Genomic DNA, 27,768 nt, shown 5'->3' with positions numbered 1-27,768 from the left:
AATAATGGATTTTGTTTCAAAACAGACATCAACATGCTCACGGATTAAATAAATACAGTGATATTGATATATATATATATATTTTTTGTTTTTGTTGGTTAGACTGGGAAACTGATAAAAGGTACATTTCTTATTAAAGGAGAGGACAATTAAGGCATTTGGCCTGGTATGCATATTCAACGATATATAATGCACATTATTGCTTAATATCAACATGTATAATCATATAGTTAATTAATAAAATGGTTAAATGTGACGGCTATTATATATAACGGGCGCAGCCATTTTGTACCATCTCAGTGAGTACGCCCTCTGGCGAGCTGGTGGTTACGTAATACTTAACGCATAACGTCAGGAATGAGCCTTAGAACTAGAGAAACACAATCTACCTGGTTTTTGCGGGATGATAAATAGTCATACATTGCAATGTTCTGTAATAATACACATCCCAGTAAGCCAGCAATAAGTATATCCAGCACTATATATATTATTTTTCAATACAAAATAAAATACCATTGTCAAAATGGCTACACAACAAGTCGAAACAACGAACAATGTTTTGCCCATGCATTAACCTACGTAATGAAATGAAATGATACACAGAGTGTTTTCTTAGTTAATTGGTCTATGCTGTTAGTTGCTTCTACCTGTGATTCCTGATTGGCTGGTATTTGACTGGTAACTAGAAGAGCCAATTAATCGACTGTCTAGACACAAAAATACATACCGGTATTGTGGAATATTACCTGTCGCCCCTAAAATTGTAATGGACATGGTTTATTACTCTAAATAGTTCTGTAAAACTATTGATTAAGTAGACTTTTCCATCTAAAACCACAGAACTGACCAATTACGTAGTCCTAAAGAAAAGAAAATTATCACTTGGGTATCGTGGGTTGTCGTTTTCGCTCCAATGTATCATATCAATAGGCCTAATAGTGTACATTTTACCTTTGGATTATTAAACAGAGAAAAATACTATAACCCCATTTTGTTCCGTTAATGCAACTTGAAATATATTTAGTTAAATAGTTTATTATTACGTCATTTATGCTGTTTTACAAGTCAGGTTGATCAAAGAGAAGCGCCTTGTCGAAAATTACTGCTTTTGTTTACACTGTATATACAGGAGATGGTCAGGAGCTGACGTCACTTTGCCCCAACCTATCCCACCGGACGTCACAAAAACGAAACAAAATGGCTGCCCCCAGTTAGCAGGAATAATCATGGTTTTTTATTAACTCTAAATTTACGCGTTTTTCATTTGCTAAAGTGTCAGTATGTGTTGGTGGTCCGGGTATGCATCTTTCCAACACATAAGGCTCTTGTTTGAGTTGACCCTACCTTTAAGTAGCCATAACCTCCAATTTAAGAGGCAGACAATCTATAAACTTGTGAGTCGGTCTTAGATGATGTGATCATAACCTCAGAGTTATTGGCTAGACTTTTAATCAGATTATATGGTCATAACCTCAGACTGGAAGCCCATGAATGTTTAACTTTTATTCAGATGATGTGGTCATAACCTCAGAGTTATTGGCCAGACTGGAAGCCAAAGAGTTTTAATCAGATAATGTAGTGATAGCCTTAGAGTGGAAGCCCTTGAATGTTTAACATCTAATCAGATAATGGGGTCATAACCTCAGAGTTATTGGCCAGACTGGAAGCCAATGAGTTTTAATCAGATAATGTAGTGATAACTTTAGACTGGAAGCCCTTGAATGTTTAACTCTTAATTTTAGATATTAGATGATGTAGTGATAACCTCATTTATTGACTAGACTGGAAACCAATAAACATTTAACTTGTAATCAGATAATGTGGTCATAACCTTAGACTGGAAGCCTGTGAATGTTCAACTTTTACTTTTAGATTCTGTGATCATAACCTCAAAGTTATTAGCCAGACTAAGACTGAAAACTGCTGACACTTTCTCTTTTAATCATATGAGGTCATGACTTTCAACTTCTTGGCCAGACTGGAAATGGCTGAAAGTGTTTGTTATTGAGTAAAAACCTCATCTCCGCGTGCTGCTAGTTTACTTTCGGCTGCATGTAATTTACTGGCAAGAACTTGGGCAGCAAGCTTCTGGTGGGCAAGGGCTTCAGACTTTTCATGAAGCTGCAATCACAAAAAAAAACCTATATAAAATCGCATACATGCACATCTGTTTCACTGTCATAATATACCTAAGCAATCAAAGAAAAAGGAATCATCAATACAAAAATTCTCCTGGGTATTAAAATATACAACAGGTCTGTTATCTTAGACAGTTCCACTATTTACTTTTTCAATGCTAAACATCACGTCAATTTTAATTTGTTAAAATTAATTTACTTTTGTTTTAGAAATATATATTATTTTGTTAATACTGCCCCATAGAATCTGTGTATCAGGTTTCAGAATAACTCTGAAAATAGCTATGATTATGTAATTAAATATGTACCAGCTGTTTACAAATACATCAATATTTTCACACGATTATTTGTTCATCCAGCAAGCAGTAATCTAATGAGTACATGGATTCAAAATAATAACTAACTGATATGGTTGGGTGAATGTGTTATTCCTCTCTGATGATAACTGATACGGTTGGGTGAATGTGTTATTCCTCTCTGATGATAACTAACTGATACGGGTTGGGTGAATGTGTTATTCCTCTCTGATGATAACTAACTGATACGGGTTGGGTGAATGTGTTATTCCTCTCTGATGATAACTAACTGATACGGTTGGGTGAATGTGTTATTCCTCTCTGATGATAACTAACTGATACGGGTTGGGTGAATGTGTTATTCCTCTCTGATGATAACTAACTGATACGGTTGGGTGAATGTGTTATTCCTCTCTGATGATAACTAACTGATACGGTTGGGTGAATGTGTTATTCCTCTCTGATGATAACTAACTGATACGGTTGGGTGAATGTGTTATTCCTCTCTGATGATAACTAACTGATACGGTTGGGTGAATGTGTTATTCCTCTCTGATAATAACTAACTGATACGGTTGGGTGAATGTGTTATTCCTCTCTGATGCTGCCTATATTTATGTAATCAGAGATTAGTTCTCAACTACAGCAACCAGGACTGCACAGTCAGACTACTACATGGTTCTATGACATATGATTCTCCTACCAACCAGGTCATGGATAAAGAAATTTGAAATTGCTCAGCCCTGGCTAGGAATTTTTCAAGCTATCTTAGTGCTACAAAATCATAAAAGCATCATAGGCTATGCCGTCACTACATCAAACGCCATAGTGATATCATAGCTTACCAATTAGCAGCTAGGAGTCTTTGTTTTTTAAGTTCATCCCACCCAAGATGGGTGCACCTCGACCTTGAGTGGAACAAGTTCCTGGTCCCATGCTTATAAAAGTTTTAAAGTCAAGACTCAAGTCTCTAATAACGTCTTTAGATCTTAACATCATCAGTCATGCATACAAATGCATACCCAGATCCTAATTCAGGAAATATTACACAGATTTCGCCATCACTCCCCTCAGACTAATTAAAAAACAGCAATGTTTAGCTTCTCTCAGCATGTAAATTTATATGGTATTAATAGGGTTATGGGAACAATTTTCTCAGGATTTTTTCAAGTCTAGGTCTGATTACACATATCATCTTTGATATACCAGTTGTGGAGCACTGGATGAATAAATGAAGGTAATTCATTACAATAGCACTTCAGTCCAATAGTTCATCATTACAATGGGCCACCACAGTCCAATAATTCATCATTACAATGGCCCACCAGTCCAATAATTCATCATTGTAATGGCCTACCACAGTCCAATAGTTTTTCATTACAATGGCTCACCACAGTCCAACAGTTCATCATTACAATGGCCCATCAATCCAATAATTCATCATTACAATGGCCCACCACAGTCCAAAAATTCATCAATAGTGGCCCATCACAGTCCAATAGTTTATCATTATAGTGGCCCATCACAGTCCAATAGTTCATCAATACAGTATCCCATCACAGACCAATAATTCATCATTATAATGGCACACCACAGTCCAATAGTTTATCATTATAGTGGACCATCACAGTCCAATAGTCATCAATACAGTGTCCCATCAGTCCAATAATTCATCATTACAGTGGCCCATCACAGTCCAATAATTCATCATTATAATGGCCCATCACAGTCCAATAGTTCATCAATACAGTGACCCATCAGTCCAGTAGTTTATCATTATAGTGGCCCATCACAGTCCAATAGTTCATCAATACAGTGGTCCATCACAGTCCAATAGTTTATCATTACAGTGGCCCATCACAGTCCAATAGTTTATCATTATAGTGGCCCATCACAGACCAATAATTCATCATTATAATGGCCCATCACAGTCCAATAATTCATCAATACAGTGTCCCATCACAGTCCAATAGTTTATCAATACAGTGTCCCATCACAGTCCAATAATTCATTATTATAATGGCCCATCACAGTCCAATAATTCATCAATACAGTGGCCCATCACAGTCCAATAGTTTATCATTATAGTGGCCCATCACAGACCAATAATTCATCATTATAATGGCCCATCACAGTCCAATAGTTCATCAATACAGTGTCCCATCACAGTCCAATAGTTCATCAATACAGTGTCCCATCACAGTCCAATAATTCATTATTATAATGGCCCATCACAGTCCAATAATTCATCATTACAGTGGCTCATCACAGTCCAATAATTCATCTTTACAGTGGCCCATCACAGTCCAATAATTCATCATTATAATGGCCCATCACAGTCCAATAATTCATCATTACAGTGGCCCATCAGAGTCCAATAATTCATCATTAGAGTGGTCCATCAGTCCAATAATTCATCATTATAATGGCCCATCACAGTCCAATAATTCATCGTAAGGTAAACAGTTTTACCATTTCTGTTAACAGTGTGACCAGATCCTGGGGGCTCATTGGTCCATTGGTGGACTTGGTGTTCAAATCATTCGGAAACGGACCGTTCAGTGTCGTCCTGGACTTGGCTGGCTGGTTCACCGGATCATTCAGGTCATCTGAAATATACAAACATTAGTAGATGAGTGCATGTGCAATATCATTTACCATCAGTGAGGACACTGACTTAACGTCATAGAGGACACTGAATTTGCCATCATTGAGGACACTGACTTACCATCATTGAGGACACTGACTTACCATCATTGAGGACACTGATGAGCCCTGACTTACCATCATTGAGGACACTGATGAGCCACTTGATGGCGGCCTTGGCCTTCACGGCCTTCGACGACCCTGGCACGGCGAGTTCGGCGAACCTGAGACTGAGCGTCTTGGTCTTCTGGAGCTGTTCCTCAAACGCCTTCCGGTACGCATCAACCGTCATGTAGGCCTCGTCGCGCCGATGTTTGTATAGCTCAATCTGAAACAGCAAAATGGAGGTTAACACCAGTGTTTCTACAGCTCTATCTGAAACACCAAAACGGAGGTTAACACCAGTGTTTGTATAGCTCTATCTGAAACAGCAAACCAGAGGTTAGCACCAGTGTTTGTACAGCTTTATCTGAAACACCAAAACAGAGGTTAACACCAGTGTTTGTATAGCTCTATCTGAGAAACTAAAACAGAGGTTAACGCCAGTGTTTTTACAGCCCTATCTGAAACACCAAAACGGAGGTTAGCACCAGTGTTTATATAGCTCTATCTGAGAAATTAAAACAGAGCTTAGCGCCAGTGTTTGTATAGCTCTATCTGAGAAACTAAAACAGAGGTTATCCCCAGTTGTTATATAGCTCTATCTAAGAAACTAAAACAGAGGTTAGCACCAGTGTTTATATAGCTCTATCTGAGAAACTAAAACAGAGGTTAGCACCGGTGTTTATATAGCTCTATCTAAAAAACCAAAACATAGGTTAGTGCCAGTGTTTATATAGCTCTGTCTAAAATGGCAAAACGGAGGTCAGCTAAAGTTTGTTTTGTTTAACGACACCACTAAAGCACATTCATTAATAAATCATTGTTTATTGGATGTCAAACATTTGGTAATTCTGACCCGTAGTTATCAGAAGAAAAGTTTGTTTTGTTTAACGACACCACTAGAACACATTGTTTAATTAATCATCAGCTATTGGATGTCAAACATTTTGTAATTCTGACTTGTAGTCATCAGATGAAACCTGCTACATTTTTCCTAATACAGCAAGGGATCTTTTATATGCACTTTCACACAGACAGGAAAGCACATACCATGGCCGTTGACCAGTTGTGACAAAAAAAACCAATCAGTTGAAAGGATCCACCAAGGTGGTTCGATCCTGCGACACAAGCAAGCACTCAATGGACAGAGCTAAATCCCGCCCCCAACTGAGTTTAGCTACAGAAAAGAATCATTATCACAGCAGTAAAACTGTTTTTAATACAGCCCTCTATGTTGTGATCAATTTAGTCACATATGAGACCATTTTTTAAACTTAATATATACTTGCCTAAGGTCAAGTGAAAACAAGTTCAAAAAAAAAAAAAATCGCAATGGAGTTAGTTATAGACCAAAAATAGTATCATGGTTAGGGTCGAAGCATTTCCTAGAATAATATAATTTATGCTGGATGTCATTGCATGAAAATCACACCTCTCAACCTTGAGGCACTGGAAACCGGTTGAGGCACTGGAAACCTGGACACTGAAGTCCAAAAACCTGGAGATTTCAGTAAAAACCTGGAGATTGACCTATTCATACATAATCAAGTGCTAAGCAAAATAAACTGGTCGTTCTTTTGTGTAGAAAACAATATTTGACAGGTGACATCAGGGAATTTTCACTTCTACGTCACGCGTGCAAACTCTCCAACGAGAATGCGAGAGACTGGTAGCGATAACCTTATTTGGCATTGATTTTCTAAATATGGATTGTTGGGTCCAGTCTTCTCACTTCGTTTGTTATTTCTGGCCGGATTGGCCGAGAACTCGACTGAGCAAGAACAGAAATTGTTTGAACTACAATGGATTTTTATCGCAAGAGAAAAACCGTGAGATTTTAGAAGAAAAAAACCGTGAGACTTTCGCGGCTTACCATGAGACTGTGAGATTTTGCGGAAAACCGTGAGACTTGAGAGGTCTGGAAAACAGATGCCCAAAAGACCATTAAGTGTAAAAGGTTTTGTTTAATGTATGAATGTTCGACAATTTTCAAATCCTTTGTCTTTTATGTATTATATAATGGGACCATAAGTAAAATGAATAACATAAAATTATCACAAAGTTTGGTATATAACCCACCGAACAAAACTGTATCTCAGACATGATAGTAACATACATTTAGTAATATCTGTGAATATCCATCCACCAGTGGCAATTCCCCATACAGACATATATTATTCTGTGATCACTGTCATTTAACGTACCTCATCTCGTTGCCTAGCAATGTCTTTGCGCAGGTTAGCTGCAGCATGTGCACAGCGACAGGGCTCTGGGTTCGACTGGCGACACTGACATGCTCCTAACACAGCCAGCTGACAAACAAATAAAAACACTTTATAATAAAACAATGGTGTCACTTTGAACAGCTTTAGAGTCATCTGAATCACCTGTCTGAAGTATTTTCTGTGAGGATCCTGAGAGCAAGCAAAGATGGCACGACACTATCCCAGCTGTTTTATATTTAACACTGTTCTAAAAATTGTAAAGAGTCAAAATTGTTTTACATCTTTTCTTTGTGCTACAAATCTTAAATTACAACACTGTTCTACAAGCAATTAAATCTTTCTCTTGATATACTTAGTAACAAAAATACAGTGTAGACTAAACACTGATTAACATAGATACCAAACTATGGCGAATTATGCTTTTTCATAAGCTGGGCTCATTAACACCTGTATTGAAGCTCACATCTCTGCACAAGATAAAGTCCAAAAAGTGATTTCACAGGTTGTGACAGTATGATGCATCACTGTCACAGAACACTGTATACGGATAGGCCTACTCACAATCTACTCTACAACAAATTGTCTGGCAGTCTACTAAACACGATCTACAAATACATGGAACATACAGGTGTATTGTACAGGTAGATGAAAGCTATTATACAACAAGGTATATTTTCTTCCTATAAACTGTCTGTGAAATCTTACATGCACTTTGAAACACACATGTGAAATCTATTAATGTTACAACTGTACAAACCTCAACACACGAGTATGTTCCATAATCCTCGTCGGACGACTGACTTTTAGACTTTTCATACTTCGTCTTGTCACGCACGTCCAGTAATGCCACCAGTTCATCTCTTTCACGGACAAGAGCTGCAATCAAATTTACTTATTATGTGTTTGTCTAAAACTAATATAAATTTTAAACAGTTTTAAAATATACTTCTGGTCTTATCATTATTTTATCTCATCTTAAAATCACTAACTAATAAGAGAATTATTATTATTTTCCCCATATATTAACCATTCCTCAGAATTTAACTGACAACAATCAGTTTAAATCATCTACATTTTGTGTGAATATTTTGGAGTCTACACTGGTGATATGGTGTTTAATTCTATAAACTCTGAGACTTTATGATTCCAGGCACCAATTTCACAAAATACTGTAAACCCAGTTTTGCACATAAACATAAATCTATGACTAAGCCACAGTTTGTTTGACTGCTAATAGTACAACTAATATAGCTGGAAGTATACATATATTTATATCAGGGGTGGGGGGAAATAAAATTGTCAATCGGTCCCATTTGATGTCATCATTAACAGAGAGGGGAAAGAGGGGGAAAAAAGGAAGGAATAAATTTTTTTTTTTATCACATCAGTGGTAAAAAACAAAAAACCACAAATTGTATATATTTTACATAATGGAATAAATAATATAAAAAAGGAATAAAAATTATCAATTTAAATCCCATATATGTATAAAAAGTACGAATATTCAGTACTGTGTCCTGAAAATTAATAAAAGATCGCACCGTTGAAGCGTTTGACGGCCTGAGCTAGTACATGTTTAGACAAAGAGATTAATAACGTCATCACTGATTGGACAAAATTTGACCTCTACTGGCTCTTAAGATAACCAGTACATGTAGCTGTTCTGCTTACTCCCACTTGTTAACAAACAAAATGGAAACCTTTTGTTAATTTTAAAATCCTTTATAATTATTGGATAGACTGCATTGAACAGTCAACAATAAATACATTTATAGATTATTTCAGTATATTTTATGCTATTTCAAGTAGTTTGTATTGCACAAAAGTCTCTTGCTTCGGACTGGGACACCCGACCCGACAAAGCTCTGTACATAGGTGTTGACAGGTGTTGATTGTAACCAGTTGCAAACTCTGGGTCCTTTGTTTTAATTGGAGTGTAATACCTTGATGGCTCTCTCACCAAGAATGGTGTTATTGTTAACGTCTGTTTAATCTCTTGACTGGCTCAGCAACTTTGACAAAATTAATGTCTAGCCTAGTGGCTGTGGATTGACACTACTGTAGGTCCGACTTCAGTGACTGACGATATATACTTACCGTATATCTTCGCCTATAAGTCGAATTTTTTTCACCCAAAAATTATTTTACAACTTGGGGGGTCGACTTATAAGAGGGTAAAAAAATTTCACCAAAAAATATTACTGTTTTGGGGATTATTTTACAAGTTTTATTGTTGAAGTATGCCATGTATTTATACTCAAATATGTTAATTTGACACATTTATTTTTTATAACCTTTTTTTTTTTTGGCATTAGAACGGTTTTGGTTATGCGAAAAGGCGTACGATCTCACTCACATGCCAAAGACAACAGTCCACTTAGTTAAATTAACAGTCATCACTAATAGTAAAAATGTAAACAATACTAACTACCTGTTGCCTGAGTTTATTTTGAAATCTGGTCACTGGCATTAATGGTTGTTCAAACAATGTTTTGGCGCTGATTAACTTCATGAATATTACTGAGCTTTCCCTTAAAATAGACTGATCTCTGCAGTTCACTATCTAGAGCAATAGGGACACACAACATTTGGTACAAAAACCAGTGTACTTTCCAGAGTTATCCTCCTTACATGTATTAATATGGCGGCAAAACGTGATACTTTCAGTTTTATCGTAGTGATCTGTTGTCAGTGTTTATAAATAAAGTCGTTGTCTGTGCACAAAACCATCTGTACAGTACTATACAGTAACAGTCAAACAGCTTTCATTCTCTACTAAGGGAATATTTCGTTCTGATGCTATGTAATAATGATAGTTTGATTGGAATAGTCTGATTATATTGCGATGTACAAAACGTGAAAACCGAAGTTTGTAAAATAATTTTCTTTTGTTCAAATATTATTGTTCTCATGTGCTGAAAATAAGAAATATTTCAATATTTATAAGTAGTTTTTCATGGGTCGACTTATAAACGGGTCAATAAAAAAATACGTTTTCAGGGCTTGAAATTAGGGACTCGACTTATAGCCGAGATCGACTTACAGGCGAAGATATACGGTAGGCAGACTTCAAAATCACAGACGTCTTGCCACTAGCCATATTGACCACTATTTATTTATTATTTTAAATCATGCATGAGATACCGATGTCGGCAGGCCGGTCCACTTGACGGATAAGAATTTGTTCCAATAATAGAAATGGACAGGTGCTTTGGACCGACAAGAATGACAAAAGTGGGACCGGCAAACACACGTTTTTAAAAAATAATTTCGGTCTCAGAGACCGAGAATCGGTCCCAGACCGGGAGAAAAGGGCTTATCCCCACCCCTGATTTATATATATATATATATTTTTTTTTTTTTTTTTTCATCCTTATAATACTCCATCTTCTGTAATGATGTATTTTTTTTTGTAAAATAGATGCCAAACACATAGAAAATATACATACAAATGATATAACTGTTAGTTGCAAACATAAACTTACTAAAAAACATTTTACAAATATGATCCTGCAACAATACGTTTTTCTTTCCTATTACTCCCAATAAAGTAAGATCATTACATACTGCAGATGGTAGCCCACAGAATCCCACAGATTAAAGTAAAATTGATGTAATTACGAAACTGACCCATCTTGTGAGAATTGGCTCGACGTAGTTCCTCTGACCGGGCTTCAAGACACGACATCAAATAAGCATTCTCCTGGCAAACTCTGGAAATAAACCTTTTTTGTTACTGGTAACTATCATTCTCCTGGCAAACTCTGGAAAGAAACCTTTTTTTGTTACTGGTAACTATCATTCTCCTGGCAAACTCTGGAAAGAAACCTTTTTTTGTTACTGGTAACTATCATTCTCCTGGCAAACTCTGGAAATAATCCTTTTTTGTTACTGGTAACTATCATTCTCCTGGCAAACTCTGGAAATAAACCTTTTTTGTTACTGGTAACTAGTATTCTTTCAGCAACTCTGGAAGTAATATAAGACTCCATCAAATGTGGTCATGTGGGATAGAAAAAGTACACCTGAGGTGGTGAAAATTTCAACCTGGGACGAGGCTTGTACTTTTTCTATCCCACATGACCACATATGATGGAGTCTTTTTCTCTCATTCATTCGGTAAATAAACCATTATTTTACACGAACAGACAAAGATGGCTGAACAAGTAACTTCTTTATTTGACAATTTTATCATAAATAAACTACATTATTGTATTTGCCGTGTTTGTTTCATGTGTTAAATAAAATTTAACATTACAAATTAACAAGATAGCTTTTAAAATGAAGGTTTTAATAACAAAATATTAATTTAAAACTGTGTCTAATGACCTCACGTCACCGCCTCACATTAATATGACGTCATATATTACCAACAACGTCATGTTAAACGCAAGCGCGTGATATCCCATGTAAGATAGAAATTTCTTACATGGCTTTCTTTCATGGGATAGCTCTGTTCCAAATACCTGAGGATGAGAGAAACTTTTCTCTTAACTGGTATTTTGGTTGGTTTAGAATACAATGCATTTGTAAACACTGGGTACCTTGTATAAAGACAATTCAGCAGTAAATAGAAAAATACAAGAGAATGTAACAATGTTATATAATACATAATGACAATGATTTTTTTTTTACATAGTAATTATTCTTAAAATTAGGACCAAAAAACCATAAACAATTCAGACTAATGGCCCAGGGATTTTTTTTTTTTGGTTACTAAACTGAACTCATACAACTATTATAAGATCAAAGGAATACTTTTCAAAATAAAAGAAAATGAATAAACCAGATTCAGAATCAAATACAATATAAGCAAAATACATAAAATATGACTAACATAAGATCCTAACCAGCATTTTAGAAGCTCTGGGTGAGCAGAAAATTTCACCAAATTATCTGTTAAATCTTCAAAAACCCAGTTATTTGCAAACAAAATATCAATTATTACATAAAATTATTTTGCCAAATAAAAATTGCGAATTAACTATTTTTAAGGCAATTTCTAGAGCTAGACCTGCAGGTGTACTGAAGATGAAAGCGAGTGTAAAGCATGTTACCTGTCGTAGAGGACCTCATAGTCCCAGCAGTGAGCTAGGTACGCAGCACACCTGGTGTACTCTACATCCTCCACCTCCTCTACCTCAACCTCCGAGTCAGAGTCAAAGTCACCCTAAACCAGATAGACAGCCAGTGTTACCGTCACCAATAGCAACCCACGCAAAGCAAGTCCTTTAGGAAGGTGATATAGATCATTATACAGTCAAATCCGTTTAATTGCATAGCCCCGATGTGTGTCAAATTTATGCTAATAACCGGTATAACTGATTATCCGATAGAGCCCCATGTATATTCAATCGGCCTCTCAAAATTACAACAATGAGGTTTTGTTCACCTGGTGCTCAAGCATCTAGTTTTTAATAAACTAACCGGGGTAGTTTTCTTCCACACACTGAATGTATGAGTGTGGCTGAATTTAGCTTAGTCAGGAGAGCACATGCCTGAAGAGCTTTGGCTGTAGGATCAACCCCCCTTGGTGGAACCATTCTTAGAGTGGTTTGTTTTTCTGTACCAAACCAGTGCCATACTACTGGTATATCAAAGACTGTGGTATGTGTTGTCTTGTCTGTTGAAATGTGCGTATAAATAACCTCTTGCTGCTAATGGAAAAATGAAGGTTTCCTCTAAGACTAGATGTCAGAATTACCAAGTGTTTGACATCCAATAGCTAATGATTAATTAATCAATGTGCTCTAGTGGTGCTGTACAAATAAATATAAAAATTAATCAATTGCTATTTGATATTACCTTACAAGCAAGGACTTGCTCCACATAATAGCATGCAAAATAATAGAAAAAAACTGTCCCACAGCTGAAGCAAAAAAACATTTAAAAACAATCACTATTAGCTGAAGATAAATGTAACAAGCATATGCACGTCTACCTGTATCTACAAGTAGTATCACAACAATTTATTCGTCGGTTATTTTCATTCATTGTTTATGCAAATCTGTTCCATGTATTTTGGTTGTGTTCATTATTGTGTGGGGGGGTTGGGGGGTGGGGGGGGGGGGGAGATAGGTTGAGTGTTCAGTTTTAGTTTTGGTCCATTACAAATATTGTCAGCATTGTTTGAAATGGTAGTTCAAAACATCAATAAAATTATACATGTATTATATGGGTATGTGTATATAATATTACCACAAAGAATCTCTTAATACCAAATTAGACCTTTGTGGTAAATATATTTGTCTAATAATAGCTTATTTCAACTAAGCCATACTAATTTTTTTTCAATATTAATTTGCGTATACTGAGAAATCATATGGAACAGCAAGGTAATTAAATAGTTAAACTACATATACAGACCATGTTCAATTTATACTAGCAATTCTAATGCTAGCGTTTTAAAAAACTATTCAAATCAACATGTTGTAAGGGAAAATCTGTATACTACTAGGTTTCTGACCAAAGCCATCATTTAACATATATGAAGGAAATAAAGCACTGCTTAAATGAAAACAACTCTAGTTTCACACACACCGGCCTCGGTGGCGTAGTGGTTAAGCCATCAGGCTACAGGCTGGTAGGTACCGGCTTCAACCCAGAGCGAGTTCTTAAGGGCTCAATGGGTACAGTAGGTGTAAGGCCACTACACCCTCTTCTCTCTCACTAACCACTAACCAACTAACAACTAACCCACTGTCCTGGACAAACAGCCCAGATAGCTGAGATGTGTGCCCAGGACAGCGTGCTTGAACGTTAATTGGATATAAGCACTAAAATAAGTTGAAATGAAATTAAATCTAGTTTCACATTTTTAAAATAACAAATTCTATAGCTTCATGCTACTAGGAAACTTTTTCTCTCTCTCTGTTCAGAGTGATGACTGAGTTTTGTGCAAATAATCAAGTCATTAACCTGTAATGACTCTCTGCAGGTGTGAAATTTCACCTGTAACTACAACACTTGAAGGTGTAAACCTATCAAGCCACTTGTACACCGATGATGTTCAATCTCACCAGTACGACACCTGACGTAGGTAAACACTTACTAGCGGTCTGTATTTGCTGTTTCATTCTGTTCACCAACAGCGTGTGCTTCAAGAGTATGTTAAATAAAGTAAGGGCAGGCACCAAAGACCTCTGTGTCAAGTTAAGAAGTATCAGTCACTCTATACATTAATCAGTTTTACACAAAACGTCCTCTTGGTTATTTACACAATGCTTCAAAACCTACTTAGAATGTATGCTGATTGAAAGAAGTGTTTTAAATTACAACATAAAATAACAAAAATGTTTTACACATGACCTTGTAGGAATGGCAATAACTAATTTTTAAATTTTGATTACTTTACATTTTTATTATTTGGGTTTAACATTATTAATTAACAGTAGCTAGACTTAAATAAATGTTAAAAGGTACCAGTTGTTATCGTTATTTTTATGTTCATGCAGGCTTGTAGGAACGATATTTGAAGAGGAGGGTGGGGACACAATCTCTAGTGAGGTGGCACAATCTCTAGTGGGGGGGGGGGGGGGAGAGGGCACAAGCCAGATTTTTTTCTTTATTTATATATAGAAAGACAAAATGTTCTTACATTTTCATTCTCAAGTGAGGGGGCACAGGCTCCCTCATCCCCACCCCTTCCCCTGTTCCTATCAATGGATAAACTGAACAAATGTAGAACTTCTTGCTCAGACCATTTAAAAGGCAGCAAATGAAGTAGAAGTCTAACTATTGTTTTATTGCATGTATACTATTAGCAAAAATAATTATATACATTCAGAATATTTTCAAATAACAATAACAGATGTTTACACTTATACTAATTAAATATTAAATTATAATTGCACTATTATTGAAGAATTTTAAAGACCAAACTTATACAAGTTTATCTGACTTGGATTTAATGTGCTAAATTTCATTATTTTGTAAAGTTATTTAAAAAGAATCAAGTTTTTGGATTAATGGACCAATGTTGCAGAGTGTTTTTCCTAGACATTTGGCAAGGCATGGTAGACTACATTTTGGAGCAATTTTCAGGCCACTTTCTTTTTTAATTAAAGACCTCCAAAAAATAATTGAAAGAAAAATAAATGTAATTAATCTGCTTACTTCAATAAATAAATGGCAAAATATATAACAGGGATATTTTATTAATTAATAACAAATGCTTTGAGCATTTCGTAAAAGCCATTTTAGAATTAATTATTGAAAAAGGGCAGCATGGCACTGATTAAGGCAAGTTGGCGCTGGACTATTGTGGCATGGTGTCGCATCATGCTAAAGCAAGCTAGGGAAAACACTATTACAAGAATGAGCCCACACAAACTACTACCAGAATGAAGTGGACACACCACAATGCCACCTGGTACCAACTGTTGATTACATGCCTGATGGACCAGACACTGTGACCTGGTATAGGTGTGATAGCTGCAAGACACAGATCACCTGTCGGTATCACGGTGTGCAGGTAACACAGTGTGCCGGTAACACGATGAGCAGGTACCGGTAATCACACCGTCGCATGCTGAGCTTTGACCCGTCTTTCTTCAAACAGGGCCATCAGCAATATGTGCAGTAGGTTGATTCATGCATGTATGTTTCTATGTACATAAATGTAGAATGCTGATTTGAAGAATCTAAACTTGGACACAAAGCAGAATTTTAACCTAATGTCATTAAAAAATCTGGGAGTCAATATAATTACATATGCTCTTGCTAATGCTAAAGTTCACTAGAAAAAAAAGAAAAATTATAAATCAAAAAGAAAAATTAAATACCCAAAATAAGCTTTATGAATTTAAATTAAAATGTTAGCACCATGACCAAGATTAAATTGAAACTCTGAAAGTACACGTGTGTATTTTTACTAAGCATGATCAGCATCAACCACAACCACATCATGATTTCCTCAAAACAACCCAAACTCTATCCCTCACCACAACCAGACTCCTCAATACAATACAACCAAACTATCTTAACACAACACAACCAGACTCTTAACACAACCCAATCCCACTCCCTCAAACCAACCCAAACTCTCTCCTTCACCACAACCAGACTCTCTTAACACAACACAACCAGACTCTCTTAACACAACCCAACCCCACTACTTCAAACCAACCCAAACTCTCTCCTTCACCACAACCAGACCCTCTCAACACAACACAACTAGACTCCCTTAACACAACACAACCCCCTGAAACCAACCCAAACTCTCTCCCTCACCACAACCAGACTCACCAGCAGATCTGAAAGTCTAGCTAGAACTGTAAGGTGTGATATGTCTCTACATACTAGCTGTATGATAAGTAATTTACCTATCGAATCTGACAGCCCAAGTCTGCTGGCTGTCCATGAAAGACGACTCCTGGTACTCCAGTTCAAACTGCAGCTGGTTCACTTCCTACAAGACAAGCAGCATGCACAAGGCTTTCAAACGATGTTAGTGTCCATGCAGACAGTTCTACCCAGCAAGTCAGAATCTAGTCTAGTTAGAGCCAGAATTATTTACATCTATTATAAAAGTGTCTAAAGTCCATTCCAGAGGGAACGCTTTTTTTCATGCAATGGTATTTACTACAAGTTATTTATTTCTGAGCCAATTGTTTACTAAATTGGACACAAAAATAGTATATTTTTGTTATTTCCAAAACACTTTTACTTTTTTTCTTATGTCAAACAAAACTGAAATTATTTATAAAAAAAATGTTGTAGGAGGATGCTTATCTACTATCAAAGATCTAGACATAGCATTTAAATCTTACTATTATATTAAAATCACAACTACACAATTTTCTAAATTTTTGTCAACACAAGACAGTCAGCATTATTTTTCTAAAGGGGCGGGACGTAGCCCAGTGGTAAAGCGCTCACTCGACGTGCGGTCGGTCTTGGATCGATCCCTGTCGGTGGGCTCATTGGGCTATTTCTCGTTCCAGCCAGTGCACCACGACTGGTATATCAAAGGCTGTGGTATATACTACCCTGTTTATGGGTTGGTGCATATAAAAGATCCCTTGCTGCTAAGTCGTTAAATAAAACATTTCTTTCTTTCTTTCTTTTTCTAAAACAATATGTCAATGAGACTGTTTTTGGTTTTTTTGTTGATTTGACTTCTTTTTATTTTTAAACAGTTTAAACTTGAATAAAAAAAACTTAAGATTTTTGTCAACACTAACTTTCTAAAACAATATGTCAATGAGATTGTTTCTTTCTTTCTTTTTGTTATTTGGTTTGCTTTATTTTTATTATTTTTAAATAGTTTAAACTAGAAGACAAAAAAGATACTAAAACTCCAATAATCCATGATTGAAAATTATTAGAAAAAACTTGTCATAAATTTGTGAAATTGCTGGATAAAACTGCCAGAAGGATGAACAAAATTGAGGCACATATTTCACTAATCCATTACAAAATGTGTATTTAGTGTAATATTGTATTATAATAATACTACATACTAAAATGCAGTTTTCAGTTGTCCTGTATATTAGCAGACATCGACAACTTGAGTTATTATAGGTGCATGTTTAATTAGTTGTGGCATCTAACAGTTTATACTGTTGTTAAAAATAAATGTTTTCAGACATCAGATGCACAACCTTTGTTAATTTACTCTGTATCAGGTGTCAATATATTCTGGTGTAACAAACAGAATAACACTGATGTGCAATTGTTCTTGACAAATTGTGGTTGGATGGTATAAATGCCATTCTAACGAGGTCTATCTGTCACTGAACTCTGGACATATTACAAAGGACCAGACATTAAAAGATTGTATACAAAGACTAATTTAATGTGAAATATGTGCCAAAATCTTATAAAATGCAAGATACAAACAGAAGTTAATATTCATTCTTCAAAAATGCGAACAATGCAAAATAAGTAAAAGTATGAAAGATAACCAGAAAGACATGCATTATTATTTGAAACTGGCAAACCAAGATCACATTTTGTTTCTCTCATTTCATTTCCACAGTAGTCTTAACAGTACTGGTATCTGGTAAACAATACAAAATGATGTTCCAACAAGAAACTGAAAATTGTGAAAATATAACATTGTACCAGACAGGGGTGGGAATTGGTGAACTGTAAAAATTTTTATAAAAATCTAGAGGGGTCCCGGAAATCCTAGGTTAAAATCTGTGCCATCTGACACATTTTGGAGGAAAGGACGATTAAAATTGCGAGGAAATGCTATATTCCATGAGAGGAAAACAGCTGATCCGAGGAGAATTGCCAACCCTGACCAGAGTTTTTTCCAAAGGGTATGGAAAGTAGAATTGACATGTACCCCATTTATCTTGGCAATAGATAGCATAAAACATTTCAAACCCATAACCACCTAGTAGAGTCACTTATGATATGTTTTGTTTTTATTATGTATCTACAAAATCCTGTGTCTATACACCCCTCCCATCCCAATTTTTTCATACAGTGAAGTCATAAAAAATAGAACTAGTTTAAAAATCAGAATTTGAATTTACCTTCTAACAATTTGTTTGTTGCTTCATTTCAGAGTACGAGGGTCTATATGCACCAAAACAATCTATCACACCCTGAAATATGTTACCGGTAAGTCTACATTTCAGGTAAGAAATTTCTAAAGATGCATGGCATTCTTTGTGTTTGGTGACCAAAAATCCTACATATACATTTCCAGTCTTAGTCCCTGCCAATTTATCAAGCTTTGTGAACAAGTCTTTACTACAAGCTTATGAATAGCCAGTTCAATATATACTGTGTAGCAAAGCCATGTGACAGTTGCATAATAAAATGTATATATCTTGTGCATAGCATAGCTGTTATATCATGTACAATAAAACTAATATTTATTGTTTAAAACATCCAGTTATTTAAATTATTTATTAAACAATTTCTTTTTTTTGGAACCAGTATTTTTGGAAATAAAATGAAGCATTCCAGGCATGTATATATAGAGGATTTGCCACAAGTGTTTTTTAATATAGAACATATCAATCTAGTTTATGTTAATCGGTATTTGTCAAGGCTCTGCCGATTAACTAGATGAGGTTTATATTTTACATATTAAAAAAATTAGTAGTCAATTCTATTTATCCTATAACACTTCTAAAATAAAATTTTAATTTGATATTTAATCAATCACAGTACTAAATTCACCTTCATCGGTAATATGACATCATCACAAATCCGTTTGACATCACACATTTTAACCAAATCTTATGAAAACGTTAAGCTCAGGTATACAGGTTGTTGGCTTGTAAACAAATGATCCATTGACAGCAACACATTATTACCAAAATACCTTGCAAATTTTAATATACCTTTAAATTAGCATTATTACACGGGTTAATTGTCACATACGTTTATGACATGGATATCATGGGTAAGTATAAATATATGTACCGGTATATATTAGATACACATATACATGTAAGTTCCTTCATATCTGATTCCTCGGGCATTCCTAAACACAAAATGTTCAAATAAAATCTTATTTAAAACCCTTGGAAGAGTAAACACAATAGGCCGAATTTACAAAGCCTGTTTATGTCTTACACACATGTAACTACATATATTTACAATGCTTAAACACCTGCGTTTAAGAAAAACAAGCTTTGTAAGTTCTCAATGACTAAATATCCTGAAGATACAGCAGAATCCATGTATTTCAAAGCAATACTTAATCAATACTAATATCATCTAAACATTAGGACGACGAAGAATAAACCAGATCTACGGAAATGAATAATCTAGGCAAGAAAATGCCAGCTTCAACCAGTGAAACAGGAGGAACACAGGGCTCATACTCAAAAGAATACTGGTTAAATAAATAGCCAATTTGAGACTGTAAAATATTTCCTTGAAAATCAATATTAATATTTTTTTAATTGGCTAAATACTTAAATATGAACTTATACCCATCTGTTTAGAAATTTGCTGTAAATCATCTCATAAATTCAGTATGCGAATGAAAAAAGGGTTACGCAAACTGTACTTATGCAAGCGACGCGCGAATGAAACTGTCGCTCTCACAATTGTCAGAGGCCTGCTTTACACACAAAAAACTGATAATGGTTTTCAAGAAAAACTAAAATAATATGTTAATTAACAAATAATTCTGATATTCAAACCCTTGAATCCCATCATTAAATTTTCAGCAAGCATTTTTATTACCAAAGTTAGGGTCCAGACAAATGGATCTATATAACCCAGTCTAATAGTGAATTAAACACTAATTAAAGGTGTAAAAAATAACTCACCTCAGCCACACGTTTACTGTATTCTTTGACAAATCTTTTATTTTTCTGAACACTCTCTTCAGCTGCATTAGTCTGTAAAAAATAAAAATTGTATCAGCACATAAAATGTTCTTTAAAAATAGTTTGCCCAATACAATTACAAAACACAATTACTAATAGATTTTGGTTTTCATACATCCAGCACTATAATCATGCAGAGTTATATAAACACTGATCCTGTACAATTTAGCAGAATAGTAGAATAAAATCTAAAAGTATTATTTGTTTTATTTTTCTGAAAGAAAAAACAAGACAAAAAAAAAAAAAAGATAAAAAGAAAAATGTACCTGAGCCTTCAAGATTGCGATCGCCTCGTATTTGGCTTCCAGTCGCTTCTGACAAGTGTCAAGTTCAATTTTTAACTCCTCCACTTCCTGCAACACAGAGAGGGGATATATTTCACCTCATTTAATTATTTCGATTTACATGTATTTCACCTCATTTGATTCTTTCAATCTTTGTGGACATACACATATCTTCACATATGTTCTATCAGTGTAAGAAAACAAAAAATTGTCTAGTTAGTGCTTATATACAGTGAAACCTGTCTAAACAAGATCACACTATTGACCTAATATTTATCTGATTTAGACAGGATCCAGTGTTTAAACGGTCACATTTCAGAATTTACAACATTTGGGACCATGAAACTTGGTCATGATGATCATAGAGCTTGGTGTATGTACAGACATTTCCTTTCGGTTTCCACGCTAATGCTGATGCATAGTTTCTGTACTCTGACTTCAGTGAACTTGGTTTGAGTTTGGAGTTTTCCTTCTCCTAGGAGTTTCCGTACTTGGATTCTAAGCCTCTCCAGCCCAGTTTTGATTTTGGAGTTTGCTTCTCCTAGACAGCTGTCTTTCTTGACACATGTCCTCTGTCTGTCCGGTCCATATTAGTCTAGTCTCTACCCTTTGACCAGTCCAGCTTGGGTGACCCTACCAGGACCTGCTCTATTTCATTACAAGCAATGTTTCATGATCAGGCAGTGCCACAGTGCAGCTTTTGTTCTGTGTGTTGGTAAGTATATATAAACAATCTGTTGCGGTCATCAGTAATAAAGAGCAGCCTACATGCACAAGGCAGCGTCAGGGTTTTTTTCTCTGCAAGACTGGGTTTTGAACTTATCATGTTAAACAAAATTTCTTATTGATTAACCATGTATTATAATTTGTTTAAAATCCCTTTTTTTTTTATATAGTTTTAATATTTATCGAGTTACATATATATATCAACTGTCAGAATAGTTTTTAACAATTTACATACATGACAACTGACAGATGCAAACATGTGTAAGTGTAGAATATACCTGTATAGTATTACCAGTGACTATAAACACAATGGAAGTTAAAAAGTTCATACCTGCATTGCTTCAAAGAGTTTTCTCTCAATTTCATCACTAGTTAACATTTTCCCATCTCCTGGCCCTGAAATTAAAAAAAAGACCAAGAATTTATTAAATGTCTATGGAATTGTGTAATCTAAAAACTTGTTTGACCATTCTTAGATGTTGCATAAATATGCAATACCAACATTTTACAAAAAAGATAAAATTAAAAAAGTGAAAAAATATTATGTAGGCCTACACTTAGAACACAATACATTGTAGCTGGGATGGAGGAGATGATGGTGGAAGGGTCATGTTTTATATCTTTTCTTGCTCACTGGTTTATGGATGTATAACATAGATATCACAGAATTCAGACAGGTGATACAAATCAAATCAAACTAGTCTAAATCTGTTCAAAGTGACACCATCACCAGTAGCTCTGATTGTTTTATTGTAAACTATTTTCACTTTTGAAACACAACATAAAGTTACGTGTGTGTGTGTGTGTGTGTGTTGGAAATTGCAATCATTTTAAATTTTTTGGAAACATTAGGGCCTAATGATGGTTATAAAACAGACATGATGAACTGAAGAAGTTCCAAACATGATGATAGCCTGTCAAAACCATGAGTTTAAATTAAAATCAACTAAAGAACTGTTTAAATTTAAAACAACTTACAATTATTTTCATTTTTATCACGATAAACATTACTTCCATTTGACTCCACAGATGCTGAGCAGCCATGCTTTTTAAGTAAGGAGTCAAGGTTCTGTTCGTAAATCTTTTTCTGTTGCCGGAGCGAAGTTCCTAGAGGAACGTCGGCGTACGTCGGGAAGTTTTCCTCACACCTTTCAGCACTACCCGACTCTGTTGCAGACGACAGAGATTTACTTTTACTTCTGCCGATTAAAGATTTAGATTGTTTATTTTTAGGTGTGGCGACAGCGTCACTGAAACGGCTTTCTGAACCGTTAGCTTTGGAAATAAAACTTTGGCACTGGCATGACGAACCATCTTTTATTCCGTCAAGTTGCAGAAACGTCGCGAGCCCACCCGGTTTGAGACCTTCTCCAAGTCCTAAATCACCGCAGACGATGTTAAATTTATCATCGGACTGCTTGTTTTGATTGTGGCTGCATGGTATATGGTCCATTTTTTTTATGAACCAACTTCAATGGCAGCACTGCATGTCAAAGTTGACACTTGTAAATAAACTTTCAACGTAAGCTTCGTCGACGGATGAGCCGAACAACAACCGGAAGTGAAACGTTGTTGGCACTTGTTGCTTTAGAGAAAATAACGCCACATTAAAATCTCTTTTACGACCAAATTCTAAAGTTCAAAGTGCTGTTTTCAGCATACGTTACAGAGTAATATTGATGTTAATGGTAATCCGTCATTATATTCCCAAACATACCAGTGAACGAGAAAATATTGCATGTTAGTGCACTGATACAACGTAAAGGTCAAGTAGGAAATATTTACACCTTGCTAGGTGCAGACAAAATAAGCATGACAGGGCGATCGACGCCGAGCACGTTTTTGAAAAATGTTATGCAAAATGGTATAGGGCGATATGTCTGTCAACTACAACGGATAACAGTCAAGTTCTGCAAGTCGAGTGGGGCCAGTAGGGGCACACGGTAAAAGTGGTTCATTAGGAATAATTCACTTCGAGTTTAATGTGATCATGACAAATTATCTATACAGAATGAGTCTGTATGATGAGACTGAAAAAGTGTTAAAATTTCAAGTTTGTTTTGTTTAACACCAATAGAGCACACTGATTTATTAATGTCAAACATTTGGTAATTCTTAGAGAAGAAAGCCCTACATTTTTACTTTTGTAGTGAAGGATGTGTAATGCACTTGAAGTCTTCCCACACAGGATAGCACATACCACATTCTTTGATATACCAGTTTTGGTGCACTGGTTGGAATGAGAAAAAACTCAGAATGGATTAACTAATTGCAGGTTTTAATATTTCTGGTTTAAATCACCAAGGCCCTGTTTTAGTATTAAGATCACTGTAAGTGCATATAGTTTTTATGCACTTAAGGTGATCTTACTGCTACGATCACTTTGTAAAATGGGCCCCAGATTTTTAAGCCTGTGTTGGTAAATCATTAATTATGTGTCTAGATCAACACAATAAAATATGAAACTTCTATACATAAGGTATTCACAATAAAATATTGTATAATAAATCATTAATGTTTTTACAATGTTTTTTCTTATTTATACATATTATTTTTTATTTTTTTAGAGACTTCATTGAAAACCATCTTCTGGATTTCACAAAAACTAATCCTGGGGTCGTCGTGTATCTGAAACCTCGTCGGAACCGGTCTCCACAACTGTTTGCTGAATACTGTACGTTGTTTCATTTATAAAAACTGGCCGTTGATATGTACCAGGTACCTTCTTGTGTTTGAGAAAGTTCATCTAAAGTGTAAAAGGTTCCATGCTGCTTATCAGCAGTGGATTTCCTTTCTCCCTTCCCCTGCCCCCTTATCTTAACCCCCTCTTTTTTTTTCTCTCTCCACAAGTTATGATGTTATACACCAAATATGTTCAAAATGTACTGAGGTGTCATTAAACAAATATTCATTTGATTTTCACTCAATTTTCTTATTATTTTGGTGCTCCAGCTGGAAAATTGCGTTTAGTGCATAGGTTAAATGGCGAGCATCCACTAATGATATGACCAATTCTCACCATATATATCATTTAATGATAAGAGCAAAAACCAGTATGTATGTCTCATAAAATCACAGGGTGCTTGGATTTGCTGAATGTAGGTCAGTTCAAGATTTGTGAAAGAGCAACACTCGGCCAAGATAACCAACTTTTTAGTGTCCGTCCTGTACATTACCAAATTAGCCAATTGATAATTGTTTTTAGAAAGTGGCTATAACATTTAGTATTTGGCTGATAAAATATTCCTTGTATTAATAACATTTTAATCAGTTTCAAGGATATACAACCCTTACAATGCTGTGGAGTTTTTCATTCTCCATGGCACTTTTTTTTGTTGTGGACTATTATAAAAAAAAAATTCAAGGCATATTTTTTTTGCTGTGGACATTTTCTTGATTGCAGGGCTTGGATATATGAGTAGCAGGCCTGCACAAATTAAAAATTTGCATAACCGGAAAATCGGTTATGCCAAAAAAAATTGCATAACCTATTTTGATTTGCATAACCGGTTTTTTTTAAAAATGAAAAAGAACTTTAAAATAATTTTAATAAAGAACACCATTGTCATGTTGAAGTAAAAATGAACTGTAATAATATACCTTTATAGTATACACGTCAAACTTATACAGTCAAATTTTTCATCGCCATGTGTGATATTTGACAATTTCCCGTAATCAGCCGAAGTTTACCGATTAACGTTTATTAATGGAAGTATCGCAATTTCTGATTGGCCGCATTTTGAAGGAATTCCCTTCGGTGACATCCAACAACCAATGAGAATATCTTACACTTCACAATATAAGTATTCTAGCTAGACTGGTATCTGCCATTTCCGTAACATTTAATTATAATAACACATGTCGGAAACCAGTCAAGTTGTTTGTACCCGCGATGTATCGTACGGTCACACGTTTTCGATCGACACGCGTTTCTGATCGTTCACATTTGTAATTGCAATAGTGCGAGAATGTGCGAACACTGATGTCACCACAAGAACGAAAACGAACACGGAAGTCACTGCTTTGTTCCGAGAGAAAAATTATTAAATACTTATAATTTTTTATTTATATTTTATTCATACATTTCGCTTAAGCGATCGAAAACCGGTGACTCTAGGACATTTTATTCAGAAAGTTTTGCACGAACGGTAAATCGGTTATGCGAAATAAATTTGCATAACCGACGCACGAACGAAACGATCGTTCGTGCAATTTGTGCAGGCCTGGAGTAGCAAGGGATCTTTTATATGCACCATCCCACAGACAGCATAGCACACACCACGATCTTGGATATATACCAATCATGGTGCACTGGTTGGAATGAGAAATAGCCCAATGGGTCCACCAAGGGGATCAATCCTAGACTGACAGTACATCAAGCGAGCACTTTACCACTGGGTTACGGCCTGCCCTTAATACTATTTGAAATTCATAGTCTTTTGCACGTGTGTGAATTGTAGTGTGTAGATGCTTAACGGAGCTCATCAATTACATCTAGTTTTAATGTAATATTCTCATTTCTTTTCAGTAAATGGCAGGACAGAGTCGATGAACATTGCTAATTTCACGAAAGACGAAATCTTTCAGTGGGTCGAACATTTCCGAACACGATCTGGCACAGAAATAATGCGCTTTCGGAAAGAGTGGCACACGGACACACCCTCAATTCAGGGAGTGTGGACTCCGTTCACAAACAAAGACACTGCTCTGAACGTAACAGAGTTACCTAATGAACAGAGTTCACAAATGATTCCTCCTAAAAGTGCTTCAGATCAAATTTTGGAAATCGCAAAGCAGATACAATCCAAGGAATTAAAAAATCCAAGTGAAAAAGAATAAACTAAGGGTGTTGTGTTTTTAGGATGTTATTTTTGTGTGATTTTCATACTGGAGAATAGTATTTTCTGAGAATGACAATTTATAAACAAATATAAAAAGTACCATTAAACAGTGGCATGTAGTTTTGTTTGTTTTTTGGTTATAATTTCTTGGGACTGTTTGAAAATTGTTACATGGAGGGAGGCAGGAGGTACCATAATTATTTTTTCTATTTGTTGATGGTTTAAATAAACTTTGGGGGGGGGGGGTGGGGGATGGGTATATAAAATAATTGCTTCCTGCCTCCCCCATGTTATTTAATAATATCCCTCGTGATGTACCTAGGGTACATAATAAGCATTTATCTTGCAATAGCTATATACCATCATCACAACACATGACTAGATAAATTCTATATTTTTAGTCGGTGACAAAATATAGCTTTCTGGGGAGAAACGTTTACCCCAGTTGTGATCAGCAAAGTAATTGTGATCTTAGACCCTTTAATGCAAAAAAATTATGCAATGATAATATCTAATAATAAATAACTTTAATAAGAAGATATTTAGTATTGTAAAATATATTACATGAATAAGAACTGCATGTATCTTGTTTTCGTGTAAAGGTAATCTTGGCAACAAGGCAATCGATACACTTGGCTTGAATTGCAAATGCTATCCAGCAGAACATCACGATATATCTGAACACTCGACACTCCCATTCGATATTCTAACCATCACGGGTCGAGGTCAACATCTTAAGTGTAACCAGTTGATCTTTAAATATTGTAAACTCAAAAACCAAGCACAGTACCATGCTCTTGAACATGCCATCTATGTCGAAGACTTGCATACAATAAAAGAAAAACACCACTTAAAATTAGTCCGATTTATTTCACACATTGCAAGTCTGTCCCTAGTCAGGAAATGTGAGGAGAGAAATCAGACAGTGAATCTGGAACGACTTCTAGAACATGTTTCAAGTATTTCTCCATTTCTTCACTTGATACCCCAGATGTCAGTCTCTGCAAAACAAATAAAATTATTATTTCAGAAAGGAAAGGAATACTTGTTTAACAAGACCTCGGCATATATTAAACTTCAACTGTTTGATGTCTTAATATGTATCGGTAATGGATCTTAAATTGACTGCACATCAGACGAGCACATTACCACTGGACTACGTCCCACCCTTTTCACAAATAAGTTCTTTGATTCGATGCTGTC

General features: G+C 35.5%; 3 protein-coding genes across 3 annotated transcripts in view; 1 reads left to right on the top strand and 2 right to left on the bottom strand.

The window, feature by feature from the left end:
* Nucleotides 1-1,251: 1,251 nt before the first annotated feature.
* Nucleotides 1,252-23,368, bottom strand: LOC121384360 (coiled-coil domain-containing protein 125-like). Its single transcript, XM_041514725.1, has 11 exons — nt 22,703-23,368; nt 22,056-22,120; nt 20,981-21,067; nt 20,655-20,726; nt 16,731-16,816; nt 11,038-11,120; nt 8,165-8,283; nt 7,387-7,494; nt 5,219-5,408; nt 4,907-5,043; nt 1,252-2,121 (listed from the first exon to the last, which is right to left on the bottom strand). The coding sequence occupies exons 1-11, from the start codon at nt 23,175-23,177 to the stop codon at nt 2,002-2,004; spliced, it is 1,542 nt and encodes a 513-aa protein (XP_041370659.1). The 5' UTR covers nt 23,178-23,368; the 3' UTR covers nt 1,252-2,001.
* A 126-nt stretch (nt 23,369-23,494) lies between these two features.
* LOC121384361 (39S ribosomal protein L43, mitochondrial-like) lies at nt 23,495-26,677 on the top strand. The gene is made up of 3 exons (XM_041514726.1): nt 23,495-23,667; nt 24,292-24,398; nt 26,253-26,677. Exons 1-3 carry the CDS (start codon nt 23,537-23,539, stop codon nt 26,561-26,563), a joined length of 549 nt encoding a protein of 182 aa, XP_041370660.1. The 5' UTR covers nt 23,495-23,536; the 3' UTR covers nt 26,564-26,677.
* A 738-nt stretch (nt 26,678-27,415) lies between these two features.
* LOC121384126 (nucleolar complex protein 3 homolog) overlaps nt 27,416-27,768 on the bottom strand; it is a 49,761-nt gene continuing 49,408 nt past the window's right edge. The window contains exon 21 of the mRNA XM_041514366.1: nt 27,416-27,566. Coding sequence (XP_041370300.1) covers nt 27,462-27,566 — 105 coding nt within the window. The 3' untranslated portion in view covers nt 27,416-27,461. The remainder of the gene's footprint in view (nt 27,567-27,768) is intronic.

This window comes from Gigantopelta aegis, chromosome 10 (assembly GCF_016097555.1).
Source record: "Gigantopelta aegis isolate Gae_Host chromosome 10, Gae_host_genome, whole genome shotgun sequence".
NCBI classification, from domain to species: Eukaryota; Metazoa; Mollusca; class Gastropoda; order Neomphalida; family Peltospiridae; genus Gigantopelta; species Gigantopelta aegis.
The sequence above is the reverse complement of the archived record's forward strand: the minus strand, read 5'-3'. Positions and strand labels throughout refer to the sequence as shown.